Genomic DNA, 23,402 nt, shown 5'->3' with positions numbered 1-23,402 from the left:
CTCATGGTTATCCAAGCTGACACCATGCTGTAGCTTTTCCTAAGAAGTGGTGTGGGATGCTGACACTGGCCATTAGGGTTAACCCCAAGGCCAGTGTGAGATAGAGCTGAAAAAGCATGCTCCACCATAGAAACTCTTTCCCTATGTTCTTTTATTCCTACCACCTGGGATGGTTGTCTCCTTCTCCCACCCTGGGTGGCCCCTACCCCCTTTTGCGTGGTGGCTCACCCCATCACCCACTTTCTACTCCCACCCTCTGTACCAGGAATGGCATCCTGTACCAGGGGTCCCCTTACTGTCTCCCCTTTCAAATCAGGTGTGTGCCTCAATTATTGCTCCCCCTGTTCTCTTCCCTTTTATCCCACCCTCTTCCATTCTCCCCATTATCTCCTTTCCAATTTTTTTTTTTTTTTTGGCTCTCCTTGGATGCCTAGGCTGCATCAGGATTCACCTTGCCAGAGCTTTCTTCTCTCCTAATGTGCCCTGGCCTGCCTTCCCGGAGCGATGATGGAAACTGGGGATGTTAGTGGCCAGAGGAACAACACAACCCACACTAATACTTCACAAAACATACACTAACACACATCCTGGCCTTATGCAGAGTATTATATTCTACACAGAGTAAAAACGCGCAGTTGGGGGAAGCCCTCGGTGCCACTAGGCAAAAAACACTATGTCACTATGATCGATATCCAATGTAATTATTTATTTGTGCATTTGTAGTGTGCGGAATTCTTAAGGTGGAATGAATATCACAATGTAATTATTTACCTGTGTTTACATAGGAAGAGGCCTTTTGCTTCAGGTTTCATAATGCATGAGGAATATTGTTGCATCCCAAAGAGAAGGACTAAAATATTTCACTGAATATTTACATATTTACAAACTATACAAATATCTAAAATATTTACAAAATACTAAATTACTATATTTACAAATATATGATATTGATTAATATACAAAAAGTGTTACAATGGAACATCAAATGTTAAACAGGAAAGCACTTGTACGAGGTAATGTTTGGTTATTTTACTGATTATGCATAGTGAAGGTTTATCTTGGAGCAGTAAAATTACTTGACATGCTTCCATTTTAAAATGGGTACCCAATAAAGTATGAGGTCTGTTCAATGAAGAATGATTATAATTTTTCATGAACAACCATATTCTAGTTGAGCTGTGGAATTTAAAATCAAACCAAGCTGCATCATATAGCAACTGTGCAGTTGATAATATATATATACATTGTGTGCATAATGTGACCTTGGCAGTCAGTCAAGTTTGTCTGTTCAGTTTCACCTATGTAACAATGGACATGACATACAAGGAATGGTATGCCGCTCTCAAATTTTGTTTCCGTCTCAAGAAAACATCAGCTGAATGTATGAAATGGTGAATCTACACTTCCATATAGCACAGTTTGCAGGTGGTTTAGAATGTTTAAAGATGGATGTGATTTGGTCACAAATGTCAACAGTCCTGGAGCTCCAACCACTGCTGTCACCACAGAAACCATAAACTGCTTCTGTAATCATGAGAGATCATCATGTAACAGTAAGGCAACTGGCAGAGATTTTGAGAATATCAGTAGGAAGCACACAGTATTCTCCATGACCATTTGCATATGACACATGTTTGTGCAGGCTGGGTTCCAAGACTTCTCATGCCTGAGCAACAGAATTTTGCATTGAGGTTTGTCAGGAGCTGCAGTGGATGGTTATTGAAAATGGTGAGGTTCTGCACAAGGTGATAATGGCAGATGAGAAATGGGTTCATCATTTCGACCCAGAGAGTAAGCAACAAAGCTATGTTTAGAAGTCTGTTTCATTACCAACACTGAAAAAAGCTAAAGTTGTGGCTTTTGCAAGAAAGGTTATGGTCATCTCTTTTTTTTTTGAAATTTAAAGAATAGTTTACCAGCATCTTGTGCCACACCATATGACTATACACAGGATCTTACAACAGAACTGCACTGCACACTTTGTGGGATTACATTCATTGCAAATGACTACAACTGCACACAGGTGGGTGGATCACAATGTGAGACTTCACATTGCTCATGCTGTCATTGAGTATTTGGCCAGCATTAATGTCAGATGTGTTCCTCATCCATCCTACATCCCTGACCTTGCATCCTGTGATTTTTATTTTATTTCCAAAGTTAAAGAAGAAGCTGTGAAGGAAAACATTTCCAGTCCTCATGAGAAATCAATGGATGCGTGAGATGGGAAGGGGTTTTTTTTTTTTTTGGCGCTGATGCTATATAAGCTTGCTTTCTTGCATCATATGCCTCTGCTAATGCTAAGTTGTAAAGACACAAGGCGATTCTCAAACGCATGTCATAAAATGGTTTCCACGATGCCTTTGAAGAATGGCAGACGCACTGGAGTAAGCGCATTTCATCAAATGGGGACTACTTTGAGAAGGACCATCAAAATATAGATGCTTAATAAAAGTATATTATTGGGGGGGGAAAAGTATGATCATTCTTTATTGATTTTAAATTTATAAATCAACTGCACTTATACTTCGTGCATTTGTAATTGATTTTTTGTATGGGAAAGGTTTTTTTTTTTTTTTTTTTTTTTTTTTGTCCAGAAGGTAATGGGAAACTGTTGGCAAGCAAGATGAACGACTGCTACTGCTTAATAGTGAAAAGCTTCTAAGCTCAGCAGTTCTTAAATGAAGTATTAAATTAATGTAATGCATATCTTTTAGATTGCAATGTTTGTAAACAAATAACTTTAATCTATTTCTATTTGACTAAAAAAAAAAAAATTCAAAGGCCACACTAATAAAGCAATATGTAATTTTATGTAGCTTTGATTGTTTTTACTATAATGTTACATGACTTGATGATAAATTCTTATAGCTTTATTGCATTAATAATGATGACATTTTCTTTTAAAGTTTGCATGCCTTCGATCAAAGAGTGATATGTGGCTGTATGGTGTTAAAGTAAATCTCATCAAACCGAGTAATGTGCGAAGTGATTCTGGTGTATTCATATCTGAAATAGAGGAGCGTTTAAACTCCATGGGCTTGAAATTAAGTAACAGAGCAGAAACATTCAAACAGATAGTAGAAAAATATCAGTCTTCACCAAATTTTAATCCTCAAGATATTGGCTCCTTAGTTGCAATGTTCAGGGCAACAGGTTTAGTATCGATGAAACCTCATCTGTGTTCCAAGGAATTTTCAGAGGGATCAGCAAGTCCAGTTAATACAGAAAAGGTTGAAAATTCTATACATCTACCTGATCCATGTAAAAATGATGATCCTGAAAGAAGGCTAAACTTAGAATGTCTGTTACAACTGGAACAAAAGACTACATCTCTGCAAAGTTTGCAAAATAGTACGACATGTGTTGAAGAGTCTTGTATCTCTCCTATTAAAAGGTTAGTGTTAGTGTGTGTGTGTGTGTGTGTGTGTGTGTGTGTGTGTGTGTGTGTGTGTGAGAGAGAGAGAGAGAGAGAGAGAGAGAGAGAGAGAGAGAGAGAGAGAGAGAGAGAGAGAGAGAGAGATCTTTAGCAAGCTTTAAATAACTGAATCTAGGCTGTATATAATATTTACTATTTCTGGTGTGTGTGTAAATAAAGTTTTAATAATTATTGAAGAACAGCATACAACTACCTGCTATGTTTTGCTATATTACCGATATGCATCTTCTTTTTAATATATATATATATATAAATCATAAAACTATAAATGATACTTCTGCTTCCCACTCCCACACTCTGTCACACAAACATTCAGATTGGTTGGAAACCTGTCACACTGTATCAAGGGCAGGAGAAAATTTCATTTAATAATTTCAACAAGGCGTTACCATTTTATCCACTGTAATTTCAAAGTGAAGTTCTATAAGTGTTTCAGAGATCCACACTTAACCCATGTGCACACATTTTTTCAAATTAGCACCAAGTATGTTGCTCCCCCCCCCCCAATTCAGAAATCCTTTAGTAGTACCCAATTTAACAGACCAGAGTAAACTGATATAAGTAATAACATTACTAATTGTGTGCTGAATTGCTAACTCTTAACAAAGAATTCCTTTAGGCAGTTTGACAGTGCACGACAGCATATAAAACAGCGCTGGATAATCTTTTTTGTAAAAAGATTTGTAAAGAGATTATCTGAAGAAGTCATGCGAAACTATTTCCTACAAGAAACAATTTTACACAACTAATTAAATTGTTTTCTTACAACTTTAATGAGAAAATAAGTAAAATTATTATAAGATGTACAACTTACTAGTTGTCGATTACACAAGTGGAGGGTGTGTATTATATGTCAAATATACTTCAAATCTCAGAATTCATACTCCAGACTTACAAATGTTTTTCTCAAAACTATTTGTAAGGATAACTTTGCATCCCTTTTCACTCTACTACAGTGGCAACAAGGTATTTATTTTCTTTATCCTTCCTCTTTTGGCTGTATTTGGATTTTGATTGGTTACAACATAGGTGTGAAACCTGTGTTGTATGCAGTAAACTTTTTTTTGTATATTATATTCTGTTATCTCTTATTTTATTTGAAATGAAAACACCACACTATTTGTAATAAATAAAATGGTATAATTTCAGAGGTATCATAGTACAATACAGAGCAATCTTCATATTATAAGAGATATCTAGCTGATTCGTGCCATCTTTCATAGCTAGTTAGCTAGCATTTCATTAGTATTATTAATAGTCCTTTTTCTCTATCAGCATAAGTGGTATGCTTTCTCATCTTGGGAGAAGAATACTACTATAATCCAGCTGAAACACATAGAAGAATAATGTTAATTGAATTAATCTTCTATTGATTTCTTTGAAGTTTAAAGAGGTTAGCAAACCTTTGCTTTTAATAACATCACATCCTGAGATGTTTACTAATAAAAATATATGTGATCTATACCTGAAGCCTGTCTAGAGCTATAAGGTGGCAGCCCTACCACTAGACTTACCCCGCGAAAGGCTGGTAACCTGTCCGGGGGACATTCTAAATACTCAAAATAAGCTCAAGGGAAAAAACTGGACGGATCTCAAGGATAACGACCTAGGCAATGGATATAGGACTATGATTAAGGAACTTAAAGTAGCAACTTGGAACATTTGGGGAATAAATCACAAATTAGATGAATTGACCATGGAACTAGAAAACAGAAATATTGACATAGCAGTCATTACCGAAACAAAAAAGAACAAAGGATCCAAAGAAATAGGTAACTTCATATTGATATACTCTGGCATACCAAGTGAAATGTGGGCATCATCAGGAGTTGCTGTTATAATAAAGAAAGAATGGGAAAACAAAATATTAGACTACTCTTGGATATCACCCAGAATATTTAAATTAAGACTAAAAATTCTATCTTATACAATAACAGTCATTGGCATCTACGCACCAGTAGAAGGCAACATTGATGAAACCACAGAATTTTATGACGAATTACAACAGATCATAAACCAAACTAACAAAAACGAGTATCTCATACTAGCAGAAGATTTTAATGCAAGGGTTGATGCTCAATCAGTAGACAAATGTATAGGATCAGAAGGTGAACCCATGGTCAACAAAAATGGAAGATGCCTGATAGACTTCTGCATTTTTAATAAACTTAAAATTACAAATACTTTTTTCAGACACAAGAATATCCACAAATTCACATGGGAAGCAAGAAACACAGTCTATAATAGATTATATTATCATTAATGAAAATTTAAATGACAAAATTAGAGACACTAGAGGAGGCAGTGAAATTGACAGTGATCACTACCTAGTAGAAAGCACTTTCAAAATAAAAAGAAATTATCTTAATAAAAAGAAGAAAATACCAACAAAAACTACTAAGAAATTAAAAATACATTTGTTGAAAGATGAAAGCCTAAATTCCTGTATGAAAGTCGATTGAAAGATAAACTCAAATCAGATGAAAGTGATAATGTTGAGGAAATCTGGTCAAACATGAAAAAATCAATTCTGGGAGCTGCTGAAGAAAGTCTTGGATATAAAAATTGGCTAAGAACTTGGAATGAAGAATTGAAACAAACGATCAATGAGGGAAAAAAGGACCTATAAACTGTTCCTACAAACTAAAGACCTACGTCTACACATAAAATATAAAAAGCTTAGAGCAGAAGTCAGAAAACTAACCAGAAGAATCCGAGATGACTGGGATAAATTTGTTAAATCTTTAGAATGTGATATCATGGGCCCACAGAGAAGAGGTTTTAAAATTTTTAAGAAATTACAATTTCTTGTACGTAGTTCATCTTCGGATTTTCACAAGATGAAAATCCGAAGGTGAACTACAGATAGCAGCAAATGAACTTAATAAAATAGGTAAAAAGTGCGAGATGAAAATCTCCATCTCAAAAACAAAATCAATGGGATTATGTGGAAAAAACATACAAAGAGTCAAAATTGTTATTGATGATAAAATAATAGAACAAATATCTGACTTCACCTATTTGGGAAATTTAATATCAAATGAAGGGAAAGGCATCCACACTAAACTACAAAAATATAATAAAATGAATGGAACGATGAAACACCACTTTGGAAAGCAAATGACAACTGAAACAAAATTACGACTGCACAACATCACTTCAAAACCAGCCCACTTCTACAGCAATGAGACTTGGGTCATAAATAAGAAATATGCACACAAACTAAAAGCAGCAGAAATGAGATTTTTAAGGCCATTATTAGGCTTTACAAGACTAGACCACCAAAGAAATTTAGATATCCGCAAGAAATTAAAAGTAGATAACATAGTAAATGACATAAAACGGTATCAGGAAAAATGGATCAGGCAGGTAGAAAGAATGAACCCAGACCGGATCCCAAAATTAGCCTTTAACCACAAACCTACAGGCAAGAAAGATGTTGGTCGACCAAGACAACAATGGCGAGATCAAGACCACCTCCAAGAGCTACAACGGAACAGGTCTTAAAAGACCTAAGCCGGACCAAGTTCATGATGATGACCTTCGAAATATCAAAGGCACATACTAAGCATATGAAATAGTGTGATATTTAAACATTGGATATGCTTCTTTAAAATATAAGTATGACATGAATTAAACATATAAGTCATAAGTAAAATTGCAAATGGATGAAAGTCCTGAGCAGTAGTATATAAGGATATAGTTTTAAAAGTTCATTTCTAATTGAGGAAAACCTTTGTCACATTTATAGCATCAAAACTCTACTAAAGCTGAAACCTTGATTTATGGGGGAAATGGCGGGATGAGTATAATGAGCAATTGTGCAGAGAAATAGAGTTGGCCAGTAAACCAGAATATCTTATAATGGGGGATTTTAACTTTCTAGATATCGACTGGAACTTGTGGGTTGGTCACTCGCACACTAGCAAGACTTTTGTGGATTTATTGGATGGCATGTTTTCTATTCTACAGCAACATGTTTGAGAGGCAACCAGAGGGAGTAATACTCTTGATCTGATTATCAGCAGTGCATTAAGAATTTGCAGATAGAGGAACCACTGGGTGACAGTCATCACAACGTACTGATGTAAGAATTACTTAAAGATGTAACTACCATCAAGGCTAAAGGGAAGGGCTATTGCTTTTGTAAAGGTGACTACAGGGGTCTCAGACAGTTTTTAAATTCTGTACAGTGGGATCAACTGATGATGTTACCAATGTTAAATTCTAAATGGGAAGCCTTCAGGGACTTAATTTTGGAGGCTACTAGGCTTTTCATTCCAACTAAGAAATACTGTTCAAGGTTTAGGCCTAAATGGAGGTCAAATGAACTAATGAGGCTCTCAATTCCTACAAACCAGAGAATTCCAGAGAAGAAAAATGTATGGGATGTATATATCAGGTGACAAAGAAACCTGTGGCAGATATAACCTAGTCTGTAATCAAGTCACAAGGGAGATTAGGCAGGCGACGGCAGATTACAGGAAATCCTTGGCAAAGAATGCAAAGAAAAACATCAGAGTTCTTTCCTTATGTAAACTCTAGAAGGGATGAATCAGATCGGACCACTTAACATAGATGTGTTGACTATTGATGATCATGCTCAGGTAGCTGATAAACTGAACGAGTATTTTGCATCTACATTCACACATGAGGAGTTATTCAATGAGGGGAGTGCCAGAAGTTTATCAAATTCTAACAGGGAGCTAAGTGATTTTGTAATAACTGAGAGCAAAGTGGAGGAGAAATTGTTGAAGTTAAACATTAAAAAGGCACCTGGGGTGGATGGGATCTATCCAGTTATATTAAAGAAAGCAGCAAAGGAAGTAAGCAAACCCTTAACTATAATTATGAGAGCTTCCTTGGATTCAGGGGAGGTCCCCATGGAATGGAGGTGTGCAAATGTATCACCAATTCACAAAGAGGGATCAAAAGATGACACAAGTAACTGTAGACCTGTTAGTTTAACTTGTTTTTCAGGAAAAATAATGGAATCACTGGTTAAAGAAGCATTGCACGACCATCTAGACAAGACTGCATGGGTTTGTTAAAGGGAGGTCTTGTCTGACCTATTTGATTGGATACTATGATGTGTGTGTGTGGCGCCTCCGTAGCAAGGTGGGAAGGAGCAACAGTGCGTAGCACACACTTCTTGATTAGACCGGGGTTCAGGCCCGTCACCACCAAATATGGAGGATGTTTGCGGTGGTCAGGAATGACCACCGCAAAATGGTGGTCAGGGAAATATGGAGGAATATGCGGTGGTCAGGGAATGACCACCGCATATTCCCGGAACAATATGGCCTTAGTTGCTAATGTTCCTAAAAACCAAATAACAAAAAAAAAAAAAAATTTGATGTGGTCACAAAGGAACTGAATGCCAAAAATAATTTTGATATCATATACTTGGATTTCAGGAAAGCTTTTGATGCTGCTGCACATGGAAGACTGCTGTACAAATTGGAATGGCATTAAGGGTAAGTTGCTACAATGGATAAGGGGATGGTTGAGTGGGAGACGACAGAGAGTGGTAATCAATGGACACTGCTCTTTGTGGTCAAATGTTATTAGCACAACACTGCACCCTCGGAGTTCCCGAGGGTTCAGTGTTGGGCCCATTGTTGTTTAGTATATTTATCAGTGATATTGATGAAGGTATACCAGGTTTAATGTTCAAGTTTGCAGATGATACAAAGGTTGGCAGGGTTGTTAACGACAGTAAAGACAGTATGCTACTCCAACTGGATCTAGAAAAGTTGGGCAAATGGGCTGAGAAGTGGCAATTGAAGTTTAACATTGACAAATGCATAGTACTGCATATGGGTAGCAATAACCCAAAAAAACGTACCAACTGTGTGGTACTACACTCAGGGAAGTGGAAAGTGAAAAAGACCTGGGGGCAATTGTGCAGTCGAATATGAAGTTTGCTGAGCAGTGCAGATGGGCTGCCAAGGGCAGGTCAGAATTTTGCTAGCAGGGACAGGGAGGTGATTATCCCATCATACAAGGCACTGGTCAGACCACACCTAGAGTACTGTGTACAGGTCTGGAGGCCTCACTTTAGGAACGATGTAAAGTTGCTAGAACGAGTACAAAGAAAGGCAACAAGATTGGTGAGGGGAACAAAGGGGTGCTCTTACCAAGAAAGGCTTAAGTTCTGCAAATTGCAGGGCCTGGAGAGTAGGTACCTGCGAGGTGATCCTATTGAGGTGTATAAAGCCTTGAATGGCTTGAGTAAGCTGAATGCCGATGGGATTCTTCCTCTTGCTCAGATTAAGAACCTAAGGGGGCACAGATTCAAATTGAGGAAAGACAGTTGTAGAATAGATGTGTGGAAATTTGCCTTTAACCAGCAGGTATTTGATTGGTGGAACAGACTTCCATCTTTTGTTGAGGCAGTTGATAGCTTATATACATTTAAGGCTGAGCTGGACAGGCATTTGGAATGAATGGAGGAGTGAAATGGGAGGGGTTTTTTTTTGGGTGATGCTGCATAAGCTTGCTTTTTTGCATTGTATGCCTCTACTAATGCCAGTTGTTCAAAAAATAGTTAATTTACAGGACTTCACAGTTTGTGAAGTCCTGTAAATTAATAACAAAATAAATTAAATCATTTATGATTTAATGAATTCATAGGAAATGCATAATTTGTACATACTGTGCATTTGTACATACATACAAAAGAAATTTATCTGTGTAGATAATTGTACATTTTTTGAAACAAAAACAGAAGGTAAAATTAAACTTAAAGAAGTATTTTATGATTAGCAAAATGATGTATGGAAGTAAGGTATATATATCAGCAAAATATATTAATAAAATAAAATAGAATTGCCCATTCCATGTAATAATTTTTGCAAACCTTTTTTAAATTTATTCAAACTATCCACTTCCACAATACTAGGTTGATGTTTATTCCAACAGTCAGTGACTCTGGCTAAATATAAATTTCCAAATATCAATTCTGCCGACAATCTGCTTCAATTTGAATTTATATTCCTGGTGATGGTTATCTGGAAAGACTAAATATGCCAAAGAGTTAAGGGTTACTTAACTCTTTTAAACCTTCAATTCATACTCCTAGTTTCAAAGCTTGCCATTTACTGAACCTGTCTTTCTTGGTAAGAATGTCTTTTTTGTGGCCACTGCTAATTTTCTTGCTTTTCTATGCAACAAGATGATCCTTTGCAAAACAGATCTATGTTCTTCCTATAGTGAGGTTTTCAAACCTGTATACACTATTCCAGATGTGGCCAGGTCACTGTTTTTTATAATGGAATAATGACTTCCTGCTTTCTAAGTTTGTGGATGTCACTGACAGAATTCCATCAGCTGTGTAGCAACCCATCTGCACTGCTGACAAAATTGTCAGCAGTGCAGATGGGTTAGTCCTAGTGGTAATTCAGAACCCCAGAATTACCACTAGGCTCTCTTACCTTATCAATTACCTTGATTTTGGCATTACTCAAATGCACTGCTTTGCATTTATCAGTCTTAAAACTCAGTTGCCATGTTTCAACCCACCTGCCTAGTTCATCTAGATCTTGAGGTAGCAAACTCTGATTGTCATTGACAATCATGCTCTCCTCTGTATCTTTGTATCTTAAAATGCTTACATGAATAAAATTCTTTCCTACTTTTTTTCCCACTCTTAGCTTGATTTCCACTAACCACTAGCTACTACACAAAAAAAAAATAATAGTACTGTTGAATTAATTAATTAAACATTTAAAAAAATAAAATCAAAGATAAGCAGCAAAAGTCTTGCTCCTTATCTTTGCATTCTTTGCCCGAAACTTCTCTTAATCTGCCTTAGCTTGCTAAATTCCTTTGTGACTTGATTGTAGACTAGTTTATATCATCTCTAAGCTCCCATATAATCTAATATTTATGTGTCTTCCATTCCTGGTTTTTCTTCTCTTTTCTGCCACAAATCTCATCAGTTCATCTCACATCTATTTAGGTCTAACCCTTGACTAATATCTCTTAGTCAGTTCAAAAAGTTTAGTAGTTTCTACAGTAGGTCCCTGAATGCTTCGCATTTAGATTTTGCTATTGGTATAACTTCATCAGTTGGTCCCACTGCGTAGAATTTAAAAACGGCCCGAGACCATTGTAGTCACCTTTATGAAAGCAAAAGCCTTTTCCCCCTTGATAGGAGTTATATCTTTAAGAAAATTCCACATCAGTACGCTGTGATCACTACCACCTAGTGGGTCTTTTATATGAAGATTCTTAATGCATAGAAGGGTCACTGCTGATGATCAGATCAAGAGTGTTATGTTCTTGTTGCTTCTCTAAAATGCTGGTGTAGAAAACAGTCATCCAGTAAATCCACAAAATTCTTTCTATTGTGTGGGTGATAAACTTCCAGTAAATATCTGGAAAGTTAAATCATCCCCTTCCCCCAAATTATAAGAATTCTAATTGATGTCTGCACAGTTCATTATACTCATAAGTATTAGGCCTTTAACATGCTATTCTCATTTCTGTTTTTCCAGTGCTTATATCACATCAAACTGATTCAAATTCAACATTGCACTAGCCAACCATGTCAACTGGATGCTGCCTTAAATTTTATGTATTCATAACTAAAAGCATAACCACTCTTCCCCCTTTCCTCTCCTGCAGATGTGGCACTGAAGTTAGCAGATGAAGGTTGTTGATGAATTTTGTGCTCCGAATTTAATGAATTAATTAAGACTAGTGAAACATAGCGATATAAAGTCATACTCTTAAAGGGTTGTTAAGATGTAAGGCTTGCAAATCTCCCATAGGTTAGCATAGTAGAAGCCATCATCATTGAAACTAAAGAAGGAAGAAGACAGTGCTGCCATCTCATTGATTGGTTTTAGAAAGTAAAATATAGTAATTAGAATAAAGATATACATGTATGTGGATACGTCATAGTGCTAATATATATTAGTTACCAAATATATAGTTATATTTAATGGTGGAAAAATATTTAATTTTGGTGGAAAAATATTGTGTGCAGTTTTAATTATAGCTTAAACAGGATATGTATACATACTCATAAAACAAGGAATAGAAATGACAGTAAAACTATAATTGGGGAAGGGCATGAACTTAAAGATAAAGGAAGTAAAAGGTACAAATGTAATGATAGATAAGATAAGTGAAGATTCAGCTAAATCATGCAGTGATTTAGCTGAATCTGTGATGCAGTACCAGATATTCACAAAATGGCTTAACAGATTTGGAATTAATACAATTTCAGAAGATGTAGCTCTACATTCAGTTGAAAAGATAAAAATAGGGAAAGAGAAAAATGCAAGTAATGAATGAAATTCAAAGAAGAAACACAAGTGTAAAAATTGTCTAAATGATATGCAAGTGCAAAAACAGCCATTCAGTCCCGCCGCTAGGTTGTTCAGCACCCATCTGCAAAATAGCTGTGAGTGCCCCTTTACAAAAAAAAAACCAAAAAAGATACATTGCACATTTTAGTGTAACATGAACAGAATATTAGAATAAATAAATATGAAATTTTATTTGAAACAAGTTTATTCACAAAATTTTTATTTTTCTTGATTTTATATTTACAAAATTATAAATAATTTTCTTTACATCTAATTCAGCACATACATCATTTTCAATCGTTATTAATGCAAGGTTTACAAGCCTCTCTTGTGAAATACTCGTTCGTAAATATGTCTTAATTAAATTTAATTTAAAAAATTAACATTCACTGCTTGCTACACTAACAGGAATGGTCAATAATATTCTTAAAACAATCGTTAAATTAGGAAAGGATAAATTATTAGATACAATAAACTGAAGAACATCAAAAGGGTTTTGAATTTTTAATTTATCTTTACTGAAAATCTCTTTATAAGCAAATATTTCGTCATAAGAGTTCTGTACCATTTATATCTTTGTTGTCACTATGTTTTAAAAGATTCTCCAAATCATCACAGTTTTTTTTTTTGTTTTAGATTTTCATTATCAATTTCTGAGAAATTATGTAAGAAACTGAAATGCTCACTATGGATTTCCAGTTCAAAACGTTCATTGAACGATGCCCAAGCAGTATCCAAAATCATGTAAAAAACATTGACTCTGAATCTATCTTCTGGCGTTTGCAGTGATTCGTCATGATGTTCATATTGAAACGTGTTTTTTTTCTTCGGTGAGCTTCAACCATAGATATAAATTCTGGTTCTCTATCCACATCTTCACTAAGTTTTTTTTTGCCTTTTTGAGAAGATTCTTGTAATTTGAATCTGATCGATATTTTAATACAGATGGTTTTAAATTGCTGATGTATTCTAAGACAAGTGCAATGTTCATATTTTTATCTTGAAGTTGTTTGCTCACAGGATTTATTCTATTAAGCATATCATGCCAAGTTATCAAGGAGAAAATAAATTTATAATCTTTTATTTTAACACAAACTTTGTGCTTCATGTTGTATTTCTTTATTGAAGTTGTCATGGTCCATAATTTCATAGAGCGTGTCATAAATTTCTCCTAGTTGATATCGTAGAGGCCAGATTGCTTTGATTCTACTTTCCCATCGGGTGTCTGAAAGCTTCTTTAATGTTAAATGTTCTTTAAAAGAATTCTCCATCGCTTCGGAGAAGATGAAAAGAAATTATATAATTCTTGCACAGTTGCAAAAAAACTAATTGTGTCTGCATTGACTTTTGCTGCGTCATTTATCGTTAATAGAGTATGAGCAGCACAGGGGACGTAAAAGGCACGAGGATTTGTGTTTAACAGCATACTTTGAAACCCATTTCTTTTCCCTTTCATATTCGCCCCATTGTCATACCTTTGACCCTTTATATCCTTATTGTTCCATTTTTCAATAGTTTAATTATGTTTTTGTATAAACTGTAGCCCGTAGAGTCATCAAGTTCCACAAAACCTAAAAAAGTTTTCCCTGATTTCGACTTTTCCATCAGTGTAGCAAACAAAACATGATAATACTCATATGTTCTGTTTTACTTGCGTCAGGTGTGCAGTCCAAGATCATTGAATAGTATTTAGCCTTTTGAATTGATAATAAAATTTTAATCCTTATTCCATTGCTTAAAATTTGCAATATTTCATTTTGACTGTGTTTACTTAAATAGTGAACGCAACATTTTTGCCGTAGCGCTCTTTCTACGTGGGTTTCTATAACTGGGTGAAATTTAGCAAACAGTTCAACTAATTTTAAAAATTTTCCGTTATCCTTTTGATATAATGTATCTGATGATCTTTGAAATGCTAAATGTTAGCCACCAAGGAATTTTACTATTTCAATCAATCTTTCTAAAACATTTGACCAATGTTTTTTTTTCCCATTTTGTACATTGTTTTATTTTTCAGATTTTTCTCAAGTTCCTTCCATTTTAAAAATTTTTTCATGCGAGTCATACTGGTCTCGTGTCTGTGTAAAGTTTTGGATATGTTTTCCTTTTACGAGGCTACTACTCTTAGCAGGCGTAAAAAAACTTGCAACAAAAACAGAATTTACAGAGTTAACGAATAAATAAGCCATGTCTGTGTTACCAACTCTCCTTTTTCCATTTTTATATTATAATATGTATCACTAAATTTACGTTCATTCGTATCTCTCGGATATATTACATTTTTCCTTTTGAATAGGTCCCACTTCAGATAAAACTAATCATAATTTGTCAATATTTGTCCATTTTTGTTGAGTTTTCTAAATTTACATTAATTAATGATTTTTCATTTGCTCCTAATTACCTCGAAATCTGGATCACCAATTAATTCCTCATGGTCTTGATCAGTTGTAATATTCTCATTTAATTTGGCTGATGAACTTGGGTTGGATGTCTCTTCGTCAATAATTGGTTCTGATGATGTGTGAAGTTGTATACAGTCTAAGTCCGCAGTATTCTTCACTTTTTCAATGAAATGAGTTAGTGTACCGGCTTGTTTTTAAATGGCAGCATCTTTCATGGCCTTATGTTCACGATTCCATTTTTTAATTAAATTTTTAGACTGAAATTTAATAATAAATATAAATTGGGGTTAATTCCAAAATACCAATTGTTTTTAAAAAAATATTCCAAAATAGCCAGTTTTTAGTGGGTATTTTATCTGTTTGTACATATCTGAACATAACAGATGCATACAAACGGATTATAACATTTTTATTTGTGGCCAGGGACAAAGCTTGTGTCCTCGTGTTGTTGTGAAAATCTCAAATGAACGTCAAAACCATAAATTTAACCAAACTGCATGCTTTGGAGTGAACTGAAGTAAACACTGTACTCTGCCTGGTAATTGTTTATTCGCTCTCCAAACGCCACAGGATTACAAGAGGGGGTCTTTCCCATTGTACTTACCACTTTCAGAATGCCATAGACATAAAGTAGCATGTATTCAGCATCATAGCTCTGTTTTATACTATCTTTTCATCTTACGAAACCCGTGAGTGCACTTACATTTTGATAGGTGACAATACTGACTACAAAACTAAAACAAATCTCTGGGCAAAAAGTAAAAGAATATGTCTAGTTTGTGTACACATTTTAATAAAAGTGTTTAAAAATAATAAAAATCCAAAGTACACCCTCGATTTTCCGGGATAAATGGTAAAAATAAAATCCCGGATAATCGAATTCCCGGTTAATCCAAAAAGATCGAAAAATGTTCAGCAATGTACCCAAAAAATATTATGGTAGATAAAAAACGGGGAAAAAAAAAATTGCTACGCGCATGTCCAATAGGATGCTTTCCTTATTTTTTACAATGTAGATTTTAAATTCAATAGCTTCACTTTATTTTTTATGATGCTCATATGGTTTGGTCATGAACATTATAATGAATCAGTAAAGATTTAACAGATGCACTGTTTTAAAACCTTTGAATATTTTCAAGTTTTTTGTTCAATTGAAAACAACTCTTTTGTGTTTACCCATCACTTTTGCAATTTCTAAACAAAAAAATATTTACTATAAAAAAATTTACACTCCTGACAAATACTGAAATGAAATTTGTCTTTTTCGGTGCAACAGAACACAACAATCCATGCTGTGCGCTAAAACAGACTAAACATTTGTTCTCTTTCCATTGTTTATTTGAGCAGCAGGTGTGAAGACAGCGGGGGTTGCAGGATAAAGGTACGTTCATCTCACAACGCCGCTTCTTGTTACTCATTTACGACTTGCAAAACATCTGTTTTGCAATTTTATGGTTTCAATTTTATGATTTCCAGGGAATATATATGTATATATATATATATATTTTTTTTTTTTTATTTTTTTTTAATTTGGAGTCAAGTGTCCAGGTAAATCGAGTCTGCTGTTTAAGTACTGTCTCTATTTACATGGTAGGAACAAGTGGGCCCTAGTTTAGACCAGGGCATTAAAAAAAGAAATTGCTTTAAAAATTTGAGTTTACAGAGGCCCTGCGAGGCCCCCCCCCCCTCTATCATGAGGCCCGAAGCTAGCACCTCATGTGCCTATTTACCATTTGGTAACGGCAGGCTCATGAGGTGTCTGCTGTTACTAATTGTTGCTAAGACCATAAATTGTTTCTTAGAAATCCAATGTTCTTAAGTGCAAATAATTGAACTATAGTGCATTGTATAATTAGTGGACACAATTTAGTATGTTTTATTATTTATTAAATATGATATTTATTAAATATGATACATTTATGGCCGAACTTTTTGGAAGCTTCACCCACCCTGCTTGGTGCCTGCCTGCAATGCAGGCCTTGCAGGCCCACTTCCGCCGGCCCTGCAGCCGGTGGTTAACTTATGATTAGATTTTAAAAAGACTGATACAAAGATAGATTCTAGGCAGATTGAGAAAAAGAATGGGAGGACAGGGACAACATACGATATGATGGCTCAACATATAAAACTGATAAAGAAAGTGGATGAAAGGAATAGGTTGATTTTGTATCAACCCATTCCCAATCAGCCTAAGATTGAGAAAAATTAATAAGAGAAGGAGAATTAGATTTTGAACTGGATGATATGGAAGAAACTCCAAAGGAAGTGATAAATGTGGATATGATAGAAGAAAAGATACAGGAAAATGCACTGGTCCCACAGGAGATAGCTATTGTCAGGGAAATGGGAAATATATTGTGCAAAACAGATAGGTGGAATAGTACCAGGGCATTAAAAAAAGAAATTGCAAGGGACAAAAAGTTGATGACATCATAGAGCAGATGTCATCTTTTAAGAGCACAAAAAGTGATATAAGTATATAAAGGTTGCCACTAATGACATTGATATCTGATTACATAACAAGTACAGGGCAATGTTGAAAAAAAGTCATGAATTAGGGTTAAATTTGAAAGTGTGTGCAATTCTGCCCAGACATCATGAGAGCCTTGTCAGTCAATTCGGCCAAGGCTTATGGGGTAGAAGTTTTCTCAGCACGATCTGTATTTGTTAATAGAACAGAATACTTCTACGGGGATGGAATACATTTAAATAGGAAAAATGCAAGAATATTTACTATTGCTACTGAGGCAGTGATAGGTAGGTCAGAAAACTGCTAGCTTGGGGGAAGGGGAGGATGAACAGACTAATAGATTAACAGTAGCTGCAGGCAGAAGCAAAAGTGATTCTTGCATTGCTTTTTCTGGAACATAAAGCAGCCCTGTAAGCAAAGTACCAAGGATTTCAAGGCCAGCTGTGGGTCACCGTAAACCAAAGAAATACATGGGTTGTGTTATGGTAATTAAGAATAAGAACAGGTTCAAGTATACTTGCATGTATACCAATGCTAGGAGCATAGTAAATAAATTTGATGAATTTGAAGTGCTGGTCATGCCATCAAATACAGACATTGTAGGGACATCAGAAACTTGTTGTCACTCAGATATAAGAGATGTAGAATTTAAATATGGGGAGAACAACGTGTATAGAAAGGATGGGGTTGGGGTATGCTCTTAGTGAAGAAGCACATAAAACCTAGGGCAGTACATCCAGTTGACATTGATTGCCAGTGCAATGTTGTGTCAGTTTGGTGTGACATAGGCACTGGGAAAACAAAAATGAAACTAGGAGTATGTTATAGGCTGAATGACTGTGATAAGTACAATGAACAACGATACAGAGAAATAGTGGGCCAGTAAATCAGAAAGTCTTATAATGCGTGATTTTAACTTTACAGATATTCACTGGAACTTGCAGGTTGGTCTCTCATACACTAGCAAGATTTTTGTGAATTTATTAGATGAGTATTTTCTACAGCAGCATGTTAGAGGGGCAACGAGAGAGAGTACAATACTATTGATCTGATTATCAGCAATGATTCTTCTTGCGTTTAGAATCTGCAGACAAAAGAACTAGGTGGTAGTAATTACACTGTGTTGATGTGGGATTTACTTTAAGATGTAACTACATTAAGGATAAAGGGAAGTGTTTTGCTTTCGTAAAGGAGACAACAGTGGTCTCAGACAGTTTTTGAATTCTGTACAGTGGGAACAACTAATGATATTACCAAAACAAATTCTAAATGTCAAGCATTCAGGAAAATAATCACAGAAGCTACTAAGCTTTTCATATTAGCCAAGAAATACAGTTCAAGGATTAGCCCTAAATGGATGTGAAGAACTGTTGAGATGTCTGGCAGCGAAGAAAAATGCATGTGATGCATATAAATTATCAGATGCTACAGAAGTTTATGGTAGATATAAACTAGTCTACAATCAAGTCACAGAAGAAGGTAGGCAAGCCAAGGCAGATTACAAGAAGTCTCTGGAAAAGATAGCCAAGAAAAGCACAAAGACTTCTTTACTTATATTAACAGTAGTTGAATCACATTGGTCACTTGATGTTGAATGTGCTCAGGTTGCTGACAGGCTAAATATGTATTTTTCATCCACATTCACATGTGAGGAATTTTTTTAGAAGAGGGGATACCAGAAGTTTATTAAACTCCAATAGGGAGCTGAATGATTTTGTAATAACTGAAAAGAAAGAAACATAACAAAGGCATCTGGGGTGGGTGAGATCTACCAGTCGTACTGAGGGAGGCAGTAAAGGAGATAAGCAAACAACCCTTAGCCATAATTATGAAAGTATCTTTGAATTCAAGGGAAGTCCTTGTGGACTGGAGATGTTCTATGTTTACAGTTCACAAAGGATGACATGAATAATTACAGACTTGTTAGCTTAACTTCTGTTTCAGAGAAAATAATGGTGTCACTAGTTAAAGAAGTAATACAGGCACATCGAGCCAGGAGTGCAGATATACATCAATGACAGCATGGGTTTGTTAAGGGAGGTGTTAACTGACCAGTCTGAGTAGATACTATGATGTAGTAACAAAAGGAACTGGATGCAAAAAAAAAAAAATAATAATAATAATTTTGATATCATATACTTGGATTTCAGGAAACCTTTTGATACCGTTGCACATAATAGACTGCTGTACAAATTGGAGCAGTGTGGCATTTACTGTTATGGGTAAGGGGATGGTTGAGTGGGAGAAGGCAGAGAGTTATCAATGGACACTGCTCTTCATTGACCAATGTTATCAGTGGGGTCCATCAGGTTTTGGTGCTTGGCCCATTGTTGTTTTCTATTTATAAGTTTGCAGATAATATGAGGGCTGGCAGAGTGGTTTATGACATTATGCTACTGCAACGTGATCTAGAAAAATTAGGCTGTTATGCTGAGAAATTGAGGTTTAACATTGACAGTCAGGTACTGCATACTGGTAGCAGTAGTCCCTGGTTAACATACCAACTGTGTTTTACTGCACTCAGGGTAGTGGAAAATAAAAAAGACATGAAGCTAATTGTGCAGTCAGATATGAAATTCTCTGAGCAGTGCAGAAAGGCTGCCAGGACAGCACATGGGGGTTTTGTCAATATATAGGAAGTTTGCTAGCAGAAATTAGGAAGTGATTATCCCATTGTATAAGACAGTGGTTGGGCCACATCTTGAGTACTGTATACAGATCTGGAGGCCTCACTTTAAGAAGGACATAGAGCTGCTGGAGTAGGTACTTCTTGACCCACTCCAGCAGCTCTATGTCCTTCTTAAAGGGCAACAAAATTGGTGAAGGGAACAAAGGGGTGCTCTTACCAAGAAAGGCTTCAGTTCTGCATATTGAAGCATCTGGAGATTAGGCACCTGCGAGGCAATCTGATTAAAGTGTTTAAGACTTTGAGTGGATTGAGAAAGCTGATGGTATTCTTCCTCTTGCTCAGACTGCACACAAAGGGGGCATAAATTGAGGAAGGATGAAGGTTGCAGAATAGGTGTTTGGAACTTTGCCTTCGACCAATGGTCCAGCAATCAATGGGTGATTGATTGATTGATTGCTGGAACAAAACTTCCATCTGATGTGCAAATGAATAGCTTGAATAAATGCACAGAAGACAAACTATTGGAGAAGTATGGATGGGCGATTTTTTTTTTGCTGCTGCTGCTGTATAAGCCTGCTTTCATGTATCATTTGTCCTCATTAATAAATAAATTAAATAATAAAAAGGAAACAATTTAACAGTTAATGATGTGAAAAGAAAATTAAGAAAAGTTTTTGTTCAATAAAGAGAGAGCCTCGGGAAGAAGATAATCAGTGAAATTTTGGGGTAATGGCATTTTTAGAAGTGGTAGTTGAATAGGAATATGGAATGACATATTGCAGGAAAAAATAAAATGTATGGAAGAGGAAATAAAGGTTATGACAGAAAATAAAGATCTAAGAACTAAAAATAAAAGTTAGTGATGTGCTTGATGAGTGATGAAAGGAAATGTAAGGATGAGGTAAATGCAAATAAGGGAACATTAGAAAGCAATAAATCTAAGAAAATAAAAGAATCATTGTCATTATGAAGACTAATCAGGGGTCTATACTAAAAAAAAATAGTGAAGAAGTATTTAATGCAGTTGAAAAACAATTGAAAAAGGATTTGAAGAAGATAAGAATGAGAAAAATTGTGGACTGCATTGTAATAATAGAAGCAGAATCACAGAAGGATTTTGAATTTATCAGAAGAAATGAAAGATTGATGAAGCTAGGAATAACTATATAAAGCTCAATTTTTTGAGCTTTGGGGTTTGTATGATTTTGGACTCTGTATTTTTTGCAAAGACAAAAAATTATAACCTGTGATGTGGAAAAAGATATCACACAAGATGATCTCATTGTGACATGTACAAGAAAAATTTATGGCATATAGGTATGAAGTATGAGGATGTATTAGGTGAAGATGTAGTAAGTTTTGTCAATGATAAAGATAAACAGGGTAGAACTGAATATTGAAAGCAAGTCCTAGAGTTTCGGTTATGCTAAGGCAGCAAGAGAGAGTTCATTGACTATAGATCATACAGGATAAATGATTTAGTAAAAATGTGCTATCACTGTCAACATTAAAGGCACACGGCAAAAACGTGTAGAAGAGTGGTTTGCATTTTCAGCCATTGTATAATGGAAGGGCATTGCTACATGGAATGGAATGAGAATGCAATATGTATTAACTGTAAGCAAAGGGAGAAAGCCTGTGAACCATTCAGTAACAGAAAAAAAATTACTAGAATACATAAGAGCAGTACAATTTGCAAAACAAGGAATGGAGAATTCAGATATATTACAGCCATGCATAGTAATTATTGTGAATTTAATTGGTACAAGGGGTTAAAAAAAGTACAGCTAAATGGACAAAGGCCAAAAGGTTTGGTTGATGAGATGAGAGGGCTTCATTCATTAAGGGTTTACTGAAAGTGTAGCTGGGAAGCTGATTTTGGAAGTAGTATTTCCTTTGATTTCATTGCTAAAAGTGTTAATCGATTATCTGTTAAGTTTTTTGAATTCTTCATGGCTGTATTTTTGTTCACATATATGTAAGTCTTTGTATTTTCTGAAACTATATCTATTGCTTAACAAACTGCTATGCCAGCTTCAGCACTTCTAATAATTTATATTTACTTTTTTTTTTTTTAGAAAATCAGTATTGGTACAAACAGATGAAGCTTTTTCGGAGTTAGAAGAACACTTGCTGGCATATATAGATGAGAAATTTCAAGAAATGGATAGACAACTGTGGCAAAAAATACAAAAGAGATTCCAAGAATTTGAACAAAAGATACTTTGTAAACTTGAAGAACTAGAAACATATATAAAACCACATGGCACTAGCACATAATTAAAAATTTTTACAAATTTTTGTAAAATTTATGAAAAAGCTCTTGAAAGACTTTAGATACCTCCTTCTCCCCCCCCCCCTTTTTTTTTTTACAAATTTCAGATCTTCATATCTTTCAGATATGCATTTTTATTTTTTCTTAGTAATATCTACCACTTGCTGGAATCACAAACAGTATAATTGTGTATAGTTCACTGAAATGAATAAATCCATAGGATAGCTGTATGTATTGATATCATTTTCAAGGGCAAAAAGTTTTAAAATGTTATGAAAGCTGTAATTTAAAAGTCACTTTGCATACGCAAGCATGGTCAAAGCAAAGTGAAAAAGTCAGCAATTGGTTTTGGCTTGTTTCCTGATGCATGAATAAATTCTAAGATGAAAAGAAAGTTTGTATATTGTAATTCTTTCATTTTCATACAAAGATTTCAGAAGCAGTTTGCAGCACTTTTGATGGATGATATTCCAGCCATTTCCAAATTAGAAGATAGTGTTGATACAAAAATAAGCTGGTTTAGATTGTGTTTGTTGAGTGTATAGAATTTTAATAGATAATAGGATATCTACAATTGTTCTCTGCATTTCCTTGTTCCTCACAGTAATGCAGGATGTGTTTACAGTCTTTTCACTAAAAACAGAATTGAAATTCTGATCATCCTTGTCAAAAAAATTTTGAAAACAGGTAATTCCTGACTTTACAAGTTAATTCGTTCCTAGCACGTGCTCGTAAAGCGGGAATTTATTTTCCATAGACATAATGTTAAAAAGGCGGTTACGTTACGTTCTCAACAATGAAATTAGTTAGTTTGTTTAAACAATGATTGATTTATCCAAATAAATGAAAACATAGCCTGTAAAATCA

At 35.2% G+C, this 23,402-nt stretch overlaps 1 protein-coding gene across 1 annotated transcript in view; it reads left to right on the top strand.

The window, feature by feature from the left end:
- The window catches only part of LOC150085753 (uncharacterized), an 84,702-nt gene extending 61,773 nt beyond the window's left edge, over nucleotides 1-22,929 (top strand). The window contains exons 3-4 of the mRNA XM_090374219.1: nucleotides 2,910-3,397; nucleotides 22,339-22,929. Of these exons, the coding sequence (XP_090230345.1) occupies nucleotides 2,910-3,397; nucleotides 22,339-22,540 (690 nt within the window). The 3' untranslated portion in view covers nucleotides 22,541-22,929. The remainder of the gene's footprint in view (nucleotides 1-2,909; nucleotides 3,398-22,338) is intronic.
- Nucleotides 22,930-23,402: the final 473 nt, after the last annotated feature.

Source organism: Mastigoproctus giganteus, chromosome 5 (assembly GCF_048544385.1).
Source record: "Mastigoproctus giganteus isolate SK-2022 chromosome 5, ASM4854438v1, whole genome shotgun sequence".
In the NCBI taxonomy this organism is placed as follows: domain Eukaryota; kingdom Metazoa; phylum Arthropoda; class Arachnida; order Uropygi; family Thelyphonidae; genus Mastigoproctus; species Mastigoproctus giganteus.
This window is presented reverse-complemented; position numbering and strand designations above follow the sequence as displayed.